Below are 12301 nucleotides of genomic sequence, written 5' to 3'. Positions count from 1 at the left end.
TAGTGGGATAGAGCAAGCTCCCCTTCCACCAAAGAATACTCAGGGGAACCCAGGCACTATCAACTGGAAGGGACAGGAGGAGGAGGAGGAAGCTCTGGGTGAGAGGACAGGGAATAAGGTAAACTAGGGAAGGTAAGCTAGGGAAGCGCAGTCAGGGAGGACAGGAGAAACACCAGAGTCCAGAGGGGACCCCTCAGGACCGACCACAAGGAATACCTGCGCCCCACTCTACATCTGAGGAAAGAAGGGGGGACATTTACTTACCAATCCAGTGGAGCATGCAGGTAAAGCTCCCATGACAGATACTCCTCTCCACTGAAGTAGGGGGCTGTCAGCCAGGGTAACAGCTGTGACATGGACTCTAGCGCCCAGTCATTAAGTGTCCTCACGAGACGTTTAACTCACTGGCCGCCCCGATCCAGGCTTGTTGCGGCCGACGCAGTGCACACGCTTGTTGCCCAGACTGGGGTGACCAATGGATCTAGATAATCCAGCCCATCACCTAGCCTGGCTGTTGAAGATCTCCCCAGGAAAAATCTCAAGGGAAAAAAAAAAAGAAAATCATATTCTGCTGGGGAGGATTACAGCAAACCTGTTGCTTTTCACGACAGACAAAACAAAAAAAAGAAAATAAAGGAAGGAGGATGACATGACTATTTTCTACAAATAATGTAGAATAAAAGTAAGCACAGCGCATATTGTTCTGCTTTTATTACTGAACAAAGGAGCTGACTTGTTTATGCACATTCCACATTACTGCCAACAGGTTAACAAGACTACGACAAACTCCTGGATGTACGTACCGAATCTAGGCACAGCGGTCTGAATAAATCACATTACAGAGTAGAGGCATGATGGGGGACTGTCTCCTTCAATTACACAGATGCACAGATGAGAGTGAATTATGGTCTGGCTGAGCGAATTAGGAGAAAGCTCTGGCCTGCAGTTAATCATTCGGAAGGGGCGTTTTGTCTGCACATTTAGGACTTCTGTGGGAAAAGAACCAAATGAGCACATGTCCTAGAGAAAGCCATAGACATCTCAGTAGAGACAGGGTCTGCCCTGCCTCAGGAAGTACAGTATAATATTGTTAATTTTGCCAATCCCATCTTGCTACTGTAAAAAAGAAAAATGGTACAAAGATCAGATTTAGATGTCATGTCAATTTTGTTTTTACAGAAGGCTTTACAAAAATGTCAACATTTCGACTTAGATAAGGAGACCTTATTAACAATATTAAGGGTGAAAAAAAAAAAAAAAAAAAAAAAAAAGGAAAACTGGTGCCTTGCGAGTAAACACTTTTGTTTAAAAAAATTAAAGTCTATGTAGAGTCCCTTTATCATTCTAGGCAAAACTTGTTGCAGTGATAAAAATGTTGGCTGCTGTGTGACTGCATATTTAGTCCTCATGCACACTAGACATTTTTACAGCTGCTGTTTTTGCTGATGTTATCCTATGTGTCCATGCACACACAGACTAATCGTTTTTTTGGCAGGAATGGTTTCTGACTGGAAAAAAAAACCCCATAGCAGAGCAATACAAAGCAACATGCCTCCCTAGAAAACACACACACAGTTAACCCTTTGATTGCCCCAGATGTTAACCCCTTCCTACTTAGTGTCAGTTATTTTTATTAGCACTGATCACTGTATTAATGTCACTGGGGATGCCAGTGACAGTCCGTTCCCCCCCAGTGTCAGAATGCCCACCGCAGTCCCGCTATAAGTCGCTGATCGCCATTACCAGTATTAAAAAATAAAAAAAATCCAGTATATAATCGCCATTTGTAGACGCAATAACTTTCACATAAACCAATTAATTTACACATATTGGGATTTTTTTTTTTTTTTTTAGCAAAGACATGTAGCAGAATACATTTTGGCCTACATTTGATTTTTACTATTTTTTTTACTGGATCGGTTTTATAGTAAAACTCTTTCAAAATTGTATTGATTATAGCACAAAAAAAAAAAAAAAAAGACATAAATTTCATTTGAGTGCAATTGTAATTTAAAGTAACACAGCGCTGTAGCACAAAAAAATGACCTGGTCGGGAAGGGGGAATCCTCTGGAGGGTAAGCGGTTAGATAGCACTTTTGATTTGTGGTGCTCAGATGCAGTGTAGTTCTGCTTAAAATCTTTCAGGTTTGGGGGAGGGGGGGGGGGGTAGCCTTTTTACAATGGTGGAAAGAAAGATACCCTTACAGGCAGCTAGTTGGTGTCATGCTACTAGTTCTGGCAAGTATCAGACTCAGAGCTTTTGAAAAGTCATCAGATACAAGGTTTGACAGCCACAGCTCAAGGTACTCAGTAACCTCTGGAGGAACCTTGGCCAAAAATGGTTGCCTTATACCTCTAATGTGATCCTATCACCACGGAGTCACTAGTACAAAAGTGACAATATACTTCTCTTTCTGGTGGCTTGTGTCGCTTTTCAAGGTAGGGCGAATAGTTGCTCCCACACTGTTGATTATATGTCCCATTAATGGACAATATGGTCAGAGAAACAGCATGTGATGGGGGTGGAGCAGGTATTCTACACACTTGCAATTGGAAATTTTAGTTCCAGGGTATTCCTAAAGCCAATGATATGTGCAGCTACTCCCCAGTGTCTCCATTTGCAGTAGAGGTGTGTACATAGTAGAGCTTTGCTAGTTACTAGTTTGGAACTTGTATGACACATCTAACATGTCCGATGTGACAATGTTCAGAGAGGATGTAGTACCTTTATAAATCTGTCAGAAAGGAATCTGTGCAGTTAATATATGGGATGTAAGAAAACACATACAATTGCCCCAAGATAAGAAAAACTAGAACTAAAAGACTTTGCTTGTATAGAGGCAGGACCTAAAGTGACTGTCCCTAAAACAAATAACATCCACCAGCCCTACATCACTATAGGACACAGTAGTAAACGTAAGGCTGGTGGTGAAACCACACTGGGCAGCAGCAAACTCAAGCATCTAATGCACCTGAAATCATGTAGAATCTGCTGGCAGCTTTGCAGGAGATGAAGATCGAGTCTTTTGCTGGCTATTTTTTCAAGCAGAACTAAACCCACCTATCAATCTCAGCCAAGGAAGCTGCTGTCTGATTGGCAACTGTCATTTCAGTTAAGTTGACAGCACAAGCAAATGTGACAGTTAATCCTGACCAGAACTAGTTCTTGAGGAAGTCCATTCCACATTTTCACAGCTCTTACTGTGAAGAAGCCTCACTCATATACAGATGTTAAATCTCTTTTCCTTTAGACACAAATCGTGCTCCCCTGTCTTTTGTAATGTCATTATGTTGAATCACCTAGCACCAAGTTCACTACATAGGCCACTTTTGTATATATACCCACTTAAATGCAGCAGCTGAAGATGCTGACTGCAGAGGGGGGGGGGGGTCTGCTGGCTCTGGATTTCAGACATTCACTAAAGGGTGGAACCATGTGGATCCCAATAGGATCAGGAACCTTTATGAGCCTGGAGCCACTTTTCAATGCATCTTAAAACAGACCTTCACCCCCTTTATCTACTTTCAAGAGATATACTTCTGCACTTCTACAATCATAAAAACACTTATTCATGTTGTAAACAGCCCACGCATCTGCCTAGGTGAGAATGATGTACCCCCAGCCTTCTTGGATACTCATGTAATGCATCCCAAGAGACTTTGAGCGCTGCATCATCAGGGGGCTGGAGTGCAGTGAAGTATAGAAGATGCGGGCACTAGGTCTGTTACTGCAGCTGCTGACTTAGTCCTCATGCACACTGGACATTTTAACAGCGGCTGTTTTTGGCTTTTTACATTTTTTTCTGCAGCCAGTAAACTCCCCAGCATGTTATCCTATGTGTCCATGCACACAGACTGTAATCAACGTTTTTTGGCAGGGGCGTTTTTTAGCTGGAAAAACCCCCCAGAACTAATGGGTTTCTAGAGGCGTTTTTTAGCTGTAAAAACGCTCTAAAGCTGAAAAACGTGGGAAGCTGATGTTTTTGGACTTTGAGCAAAAAAAAAACCCACTAAAAACCACAAAGAAACACAACAAAACGCTGCTAGATGAAAATGAAAAACTCACGTTTTAATGCGACTTTACACAGCTTACGTTACCAGCTTTATTAAAACGCCCCGTGTGCGGGGGAGGGATCCTTGCTCCACATTTTCTGGCATTGCCCATTGATACAACCCTTTTGGCAAGCAGTGCTCAGCGTCATTAAATAACTTACTGATGTTGACATAAGTGGCGACCCTGCGGCCTGCCTGTTGCATGAGACGGGGAGACCCATCAAAAAATACAAACGCTCCCTCACTATACAACTCCTGAATGCGGCTAAAGCCTGTATTCCGCTTCGGTGGGGGGATGTTGCCCCGCAGACGACAGCTCTATGGTTTTCAAAAGTTAATGAACTCAGGGACATGGAAGATCTTTTGGCCACGTTACACAATAGAGAAGAAGTCTTTACTGAAACGGAGTCCACGGCGCTATTTTATATACACCGATTCCTACCTTAGGGAGATGGCTTTAACCCGGAGATGCCACTTCCCTGGCTCTCACCCGGAGGGGGGACACCTCCCCTTTCTCTTTTTTTGGGGGGAGGGGGGGCCTCCTACCTGTTTAGGCTGCTTTTCCGGGTTTCCACTTCTGTATCCCCTCCCCCTTTGTTTGGGTAAGCCCTCCATTCTGTTTGTGTCCATTATTTGGTATTTGTTGGCTCTCCCATCAGAATTGTGATAAGCCTGATGTATGATCCCATGTTTCTAATTTTATTTCGCTGACCATTGCCCACCGTGGCATTGCTCTGGTACCGTCCACAGCCTAGGCTGTGACATCTTGTTCACTGGACTTGTTCTTCGCAGGTTTGCCTGGGCTAATGCAGTTACATGCCTGACAAAGGTTTTTGTGTGCAATACCCAGTTATGATACACTTCAATGTGCTTTTGTACTCATATCTGTTCTGTGTTGAAACGGTCTTAAAATAAAGGAATTCTAAAAAAAACAAAAAAAAAAAAAACAAAAACGTCCAGTGTGCATAGAGCCTAAGAGGCAGTCCACACCACAAAAACACACTATACATGCGTTTTTTGTTACAGTTCACAGCACACTCCATTCTGGTTTTTGATACAATTTGTGTTACAGTACAGTTCTGTGCAGAAAAAAATGCAGCATGTTATTTTTTCTGCACCGGAAACTGACTGCACTGGTGTGAACTAGGACCAGTGAAATACATGGAAAACACTGTGCATGCATGTTTGATGCAGAAAAAAAAAAATGCACTGGGGTGAACCAGCACTTAATAAAAGAACACGTGCCTGTCCTGGGAGCTAGTGCCATTCTCGCCCAGGTGCCAGCATATTTAGTGCGAGAAACCAGTTGCGACTTCACAGCTGCCTTTCCATTGCGCATGCGTGAGTCGCACTGCAGTTTGTGAATGGCCCCACAGCATTCTGGGACCTGTGACATATCCCAAGAGGAGAGCCGAACTTTCAGTGGAATTCTCTAGGTGATTCAATCAGATGTAGGAGTGGGTACCTACCATTTCCCGGACGTAGGAATGGGTACCTACTGCTCCCCCCTAGAAAAAAAATAAATAAACCTCCAATAATGTAATAAAAAATAAACCTCCAATAATGTGGAGAAGGATGGGGTGGTCTCCCAAATGTAGCACTACCTGTTTAAGCAGGCCATTGACGGGTCGTTTAGTAGGGCAATGCAGTTGGCCATTTTTCACGGATCTTCTCGTTTCTTTTTATTGGTCATGCTGGAAAATCCACAAAAAACGGCCGTTTTTCATGAGCATTGGTGGCAGCAACGACCGATTTTTCGTTTATCGGCGATAAAGGGCCCGTCTATGGCCAGCCTTTGGGTGACACTCCACTTTAAGCACTAAGCCAGCTGTTGTCTCATGTGACGTATTGGCTATTAATAGCCCTAATCTCCAATGTTCAGCATAAAAATAAAAAAAAAAAAAAACTGTCAGTTAAACAAGACAATACTACCATTCAATGCTGATTATTCCTAAAGAGATTAAAAACAAACTATATTTAAAAATCAAACCGCAATCAAGAGTCATAAAGAGAACTACATTCACTGGAAGAAAGCTGTCAACTTTCCAGCATCCAAGAGATACTGCAACTTACTGGAGCCGCCCTAATACTGCAGCCGGAAAGGATGATAAAGCAAAATGACGACAAGGTACTGCAAGCATTACAATGCAAAGAAGCAATTAACGTGATGGGAAAGGGCAGTTGGGCTTCTTTACTATGCAGAGGTGTACAGTATACAGACATGTAACCATGACAGCTCACAAGGAAGGAGGTTGGATAGAAGCGATAGAACAGCGCAGTTACCTCCACTTACGTCAATGGGATGCACAGTGCAATGGTGTGGACAAACCCAGGCAGGCTCATTTTATCATCATGTCAACCAGTAATATTAGGACTCAGAATTTATCAGAACCCCAAGACTAAACCCAGAAACAAGGTCATATTGCAGGGTACAAGTCCTTACATGGTGGCCGCATTGGTTTTCCTATTTTTAGGCCTCATTCACACATCCTAATTCGGTCATAGTGCAGATAGCTGTGGCTAGGATCCTAGGTGTTCTGATCAGTGACAATCAGGGTGCATGTTCAGCTCAATGAGAGGCTGAAAGGAGCCAAGGATGTCCACATGCATCCAGTAGTTACCTGAGGATGACTGCCACTGGATGCAATGAGGCTAATTTACTAAAACTGGAGAGTGAAAAATCTGGTGCAGCTGTGCATGGCAACCAATCAGCTTCTGACTTCAGCTTGTTCAATTAGGCTTTGACAATAAAATCTGGAAGCCGATTGGTTTCTAAGCAGAGCTGCACCAGGTTTCACACTCTCCAGTCCCCAGGTGTCTGGTAACCAAATGCTGGAAGTGTGGATACATGTGTACAGCTGTGAACAGTCCAGGCTCCATTCAGTCTCTCCATGAGCTGTACAGGTATATACTGTATACACAGCATACTTGGACCAAGGCTGATTTAGGATGTGAGGAGACCTTAGGCTTTTGTATTCCTTTATTTTCACCTGCCAGTTATAGACTTGCTGTTCCATGGTGACAACGCCCGCTCACTGTATCTATAGAGGAGCAGTGGTGTCACCCCAGGATGCTCTCCTATTCTGGACTACAAAGGAAGGGTTGTGTACATCACAGAAGATATCATGGAAAGCGGGTACCATTGCTTGAGATTTCAGTTCAGTGAACTGGAAGTTACATGGATACTGGATTTCTATCAGGATCAATGGGTATTCTTCTGTATTCTCCTACCTGACACCTCTGACAGCAGCCACGCTCTCTCCTCTTCCTAGATTCAAAGGATACACTGACAGCAGCGGAAACCACAGGTTTTTCTGCTGCAGCCAATCAATTCCTAAGAGAAAGGAGCAGGGGGTGGGGCCAAGCCACTGTGTGTGTCTAGGGATGCACACAGCCCGGCTTAGTAATGCACCCACATAGATGTCTCCATAGCACACAGCAGCAGACCACCAAGCAAGAGGTGAGGGACTGCTCTATGCAATAACATTTAACAGAGCAAGTATAGCATTATATATATATATATATATATATATATATATATATATATATATATATAAAAAACCACCACAGAGTGCCGATTCACACTTGTGCGGTGTGGATGGAAGCACAGGTTTCACAGCTAATTGATACAGTAGTTCAGCGGTTTAGGACAGGTTTCGATCAGGTTCAGGTCCAGATTTTATCCGGTTCACAACCAATAACGTGTGGTTTAGAAACTGTTCCCATAGAAGTCAATAGCCTGTAATCTGCACCTGAACCAGACCACACTGCTCAGAAATGGTACAGGACTGTCAATCCGCACTCCCAGTGCACATGACATATGTGAACAGGCACCATAGGAAGCAATGTTATTTCACATGTCATGCGCTTTGGATGCAGTTAAAGCCAAATTCCATCCGCATATATGTGAACCGGCACTCACTTTAATATCACCTTAAAGTGGAACATTAGGGAAAGAAATTGGTGGACTGGATTTTTAAATTTATAAGAGAAATACTGCGGACACGCAGCTCAATGCACTGGTTCAGTGATGCCAAGATAAATGAACTCCCATGCATGCATGGCAGTGGTGTCACCTAAGCCTGGCCAATACAAATGGATCAGTACCCAGATGTTGACCATGCAAAGATGTCAGGGGCTGCTGGGGAGATCCAGGACAACACAGCACTGGAGTAAAGTTCTGATGTACAGGGAAATTAAACCCACAAATGTAACAGTTTGCCAAAATAGTTACATCCAAGGTGTGCCGCGATTGATAACCGCCAGTTACACACATGCAGGTGAGCCATGGCTGTGGCAGAAGGCTCTGAAGAGACGGCATGAGTACGCTGTACCGCCAGAGGACACGCACCGCCGACACCAGCATGAGTGCGCTGTACCGCCAGAGGACACGCACCGCCGACACCAGCATGAGTGCGCTGTACCGCCAGAGGACACGCACCGCCGACACCAGCATGAGTGCGCTGTACCGCCAGAGGACACGCACCGCCGACACCAGCATGAGTGCGCTGTACCGCCAGAGGACACGCACCGCCGACACCAGCATGAGTGCGCTGTACCGCCAGAGGACACGCACCGCCGACACCAGCATGAGTGCGCTGTACCGCCAGAGGACACGCACCGCCGACACCAGCATGAGTGCGCTGTACCTCCAGAGGACACGCACCGCCGACACCAGCATGAGTACGCTGTACCTCCAGAGGACACGCACCGCCGACACCAGCATGAGTGCGCTGTACCTCCAGAGGACACGCACCGCCGACACCAGCAGCTGCAGACAGTGAACATCTCCTAAATGGCGCACATTTAGGAGACATTTGTTCTACCTAGAGATCAGCGTCATTATAATCTTGTACATAAAAGTAGAAGAAAAGAGTTCATTAGCACTTTAAACCCATAAGTATGTAATATTATGCTGCTTACCAGTCAGATGTGATGGCTGCAGCAGTTTTCTTTTGCCTTTTTTCTCAGTTTTCACCTGGTGATCTAGCCAGTGACCACCTTTACTAGTGAGGCATAGAGCTCTGGATGAAGGAGCACAGAAGGCACAGCAGACAACAGCATTGCCAGTCTGTGGGGGAAGGTGCCAGTCTGTGGGGGGAGGGGAGTGTTGGATGCAGTAGCTGATTTATATACACTAACAAGTTGAAGCCAAACTCCAACTAACACATTATAAGCAGTTAGAACAAACCTTTTCCTTTTAGTGATAAGAGTTTTTCTAAAATAAAAGCTGATCATTGTAAGCACCCGTCTGTGGTAAATGGTTTGTCTCATTCCTCTAACTCAGGGGTCTCCAAACCTGTTAAACAAAAGGGCCAGTTTATGGTCGATCAGACTTTAGGGGGGCCAGACTGTCCAGCGGGAGTGGAAATTTTTCTGGTGTCACTGGGACGACTGGCGCCCCGTCGGCGGTGTCACTGGGACGACTGGCACTCCATTATTGGTGCCAGCTGGCAAAATACTGTTCTGTTTCAGTGGGAGGAAAAGTGCCCCAAGGGCCAGATTAAGACAAGCGAAGGGCCCCTTCCTGCCTCTGGCCACTGTTTGGAGACTACTTCTTTGATACATTCTACTGGAGAGTTTGTACTTTTGAACAGACTTGCTGGCTGGATCACCAGATAAAAGGAAAACGTCTAAAAAAAGAAAACTAATGCAGCCATCAGATCTAAGCACTGGTTAGCTACCATATAAGAAATATTTGCTCTTGGGTTTAATAGCACTTTATAGAGTACTGATCCTCCCTCCAACCTAGAGCCTGCAGTCTATCCCGGCCATTGATGGGGATGAACAATAGATGGATGATCCGAGATGTGTCCCTCCTGTATAGGTGTGTGTCTCTTCCACTCCGTCCATGAGATCACAAGACCGGCCGGATGAGTGGAGGCTGCAGGGCTGGGCTCCTCTGTACACACATGGGGACACCGCCTCCTCCATGTACACACAGGGGACACCGCTCTCACCTAGAGGGGACATACAGCCAACAAAGCCCCGGGTGTTTCTGTGCTCCGTGGACCCCCTCCCAATGTACAGACCCCCATATCACCCACCTTGCTCTCCCCAGACTCAGGGCTCCTCGGTTCCCCCATGTCCGACATGAAAAACAACCAACACAGCTCCGCGGTGCACACTTCAAGTCACGCCCAGCCAGCAGCTGCTATATAAGCCCCCGGTAGCTGCCCCTCTCTCCGCCCGCTGTGATACCCTCAGGCAGGCTCTTCTCCTCCTCACTCCGTATTGTTAGGACCCCGGCGAGCCGCAACCACTCCGGAACACACAAACACTCCCATAGTAGGCGGGGCCGATCGCACCGGCGTCAAAAAGTGAACCAGAGCGCGTCTATTGGCTAAACTATACGAGGAGGCGTGGTGGGCACCTCGTGGCGGGGCGGGGCCTTTGAAGAAGTCACAAGAGATACGGGATTGGGTGATCACGGCTCAGGGAGGGGGAGGCACCTGCGGCAGGTGGACTGAGTGTTAATGATCAGGAGGTGTGAGGGTTACCATGGTGACAGCACTACACCGCACCACGTGCTCCGCTTGGGAGAGGCGACCTGGGACTTCTATGGTCTCTGGGTGTCAGAGATCTCATCCAGAACAATGGCCAGAGCCTCCCTAATGCTCCTCAGTGACAGCACATCTGGTAGAGGTGGTCCAGGGACTGCAGAAGCAGATGTGACCAGTCTCCATAGTGCCCCCCTTGTCCTTGTCATAGATAGGGGGTGACTATTCTCAGACCATCAGTGATGAGCACAATGCACTAACACAGGCAGTATAGCTGGACATACACCGGCTGAATTCCGAACATATATTCTTTTGAAAATCTTTTCTAAGAATTTTCATTTGAATTTTGCACCATTAGTGGGCCACAGCAACGGACGATTTTCATGCGACCATCGAATTTGAGTGATCAGGCATGTTGGAATTTTTTTTAAAAAAGGAACAAATTTCGAATTGATGGGAGAATCGTGAGAATTATAATCAAAAAAGAAATGAGCTGTGACCTGAAAAAATAAAATTCTTGGCCACGAAAATTGTTTTCTGTAGCAACGTGAAATTGAAGGCTTGGTTGGTCAAATTTTGAAATCAATGGTGGCACCATTGGATTACAAAACGCAGGAAATTTCCGATTTTCTAAAGAAGATTTGTTCAGAATTCGACCCGTGTATGGCCTGCATAAGGCTGCTTTCACATCGATCTACTTTTGGTGCATTCTTCAGTTAAAAAAAAATGAAGAAAATTGCATCCCTTTAAATCCTATGTAGCTCTTCACGCTGGTTTTTCGCACTTCAGTTACAGTTAAAAAAAATCCTGCGTGCTGCATTTTTGGTGCATTTGGTCCAGTAAAAAGACTGCACTAAAACGCATCCCTCCATTAAAATGAATAAATAATGCATTAAAAAAAGCAACACACCTGTGGTAAGTACAAAAGCCCTGCTTTACCAGAATCAGGATAGGGGAAATCACTTTAGATTCAATGGCGCCCTTCTAATCAACTCAGCACACTGAGAATTTGTAAAAGGTTCCTGGTGGACTTCACTGCGATTTCAGCTCCATAGACTTCTATGTTATCTCGCAGAAGTCACATCAGCATAGATTAGAAGCATCCCTTTATGACTGTGAAGGATTTTTTTAACCCTCACCTCTCCTCCCTGGTCATCCAACCCTAGTCGGATTTTGATATAGCTGTGATTTTGGAGCCTTCCTTAGATCAATCAAACTTCCCTTCCTTCGATCAATTGACCCTACTTTCGATCAACCTTTCCATCAATCGACTGACCTTTCCATCGATCGATCTTTCCTTTAATCAGTTGACCCTTCCTTTGATCGATTTTTCCATCAATCGATCAACCTTTCCTTCAATCGATCAACCCCTCCTTTGATTGTTCGATCAACTTTTCCTTCAATCGATTGACCTTTTCTTCGATCAACCCTTCAATTGACCGATCCTTCTTTAAGAGGATCGTTTGATAAAAGGAAGGATCAAAACCGCTTCAGTGTGAACCTAGGTTTAAGGCTTGGTTCACATATGTGCGGGTGGTGCCGCTGCAGATCCACACAAAAATCTGTGCAGCCGCACAGAAGAATGTGGACCCGCGGGAAGGTGCCATTACTTCTAATGGCACACCGCCCGCACTGGAAATCGCAACCGCACTGGGAGCCGAGGTTCCCATGCGGGCTGCGGTTTCCAAAGAAGTGTAGGGACTTCCTGTATGTCCCGGGGCACAGGAGTCCATTCAAATGAATGGGTT

General features: G+C 45.4%; 1 protein-coding gene across 3 annotated transcripts in view; it reads right to left on the bottom strand.

Annotated features, from left to right (window-relative positions):
• The window catches only part of TRIM36 (tripartite motif containing 36), a 145355-nt gene that overhangs the window by 58659 nt on the left and 74395 nt on the right, over nt 1-12301 (bottom strand). Inside the window, exon 1 of one of the 3 annotated variants that reach the window (XM_089684725.1) lies at nt 10101-10306. The exons of the other annotated variants lie outside the window; for them this stretch is intronic. Within the exon in view, the coding sequence (XP_089540851.1) occupies nt 10101-10148 (48 nt within the window). The 5' untranslated portion in view covers nt 10149-10306. Of the gene's footprint in view, nt 1-10100; nt 10307-12301 lie in introns of those variants that run through there. 3 annotated transcript variants of the gene reach the window in all.

The sequence above is a fragment of the Staurois parvus genome, unplaced genomic scaffold (genome assembly GCF_062004578.1).
Source record: "Staurois parvus isolate SC_StPar_1 unplaced genomic scaffold, SC_StPar_1.0 ptg000354l, whole genome shotgun sequence".
Lineage (NCBI taxonomy): Eukaryota > Metazoa > Chordata > Amphibia > Anura > Ranidae > Staurois > Staurois parvus.
This window is presented reverse-complemented; position numbering and strand designations above follow the sequence as displayed.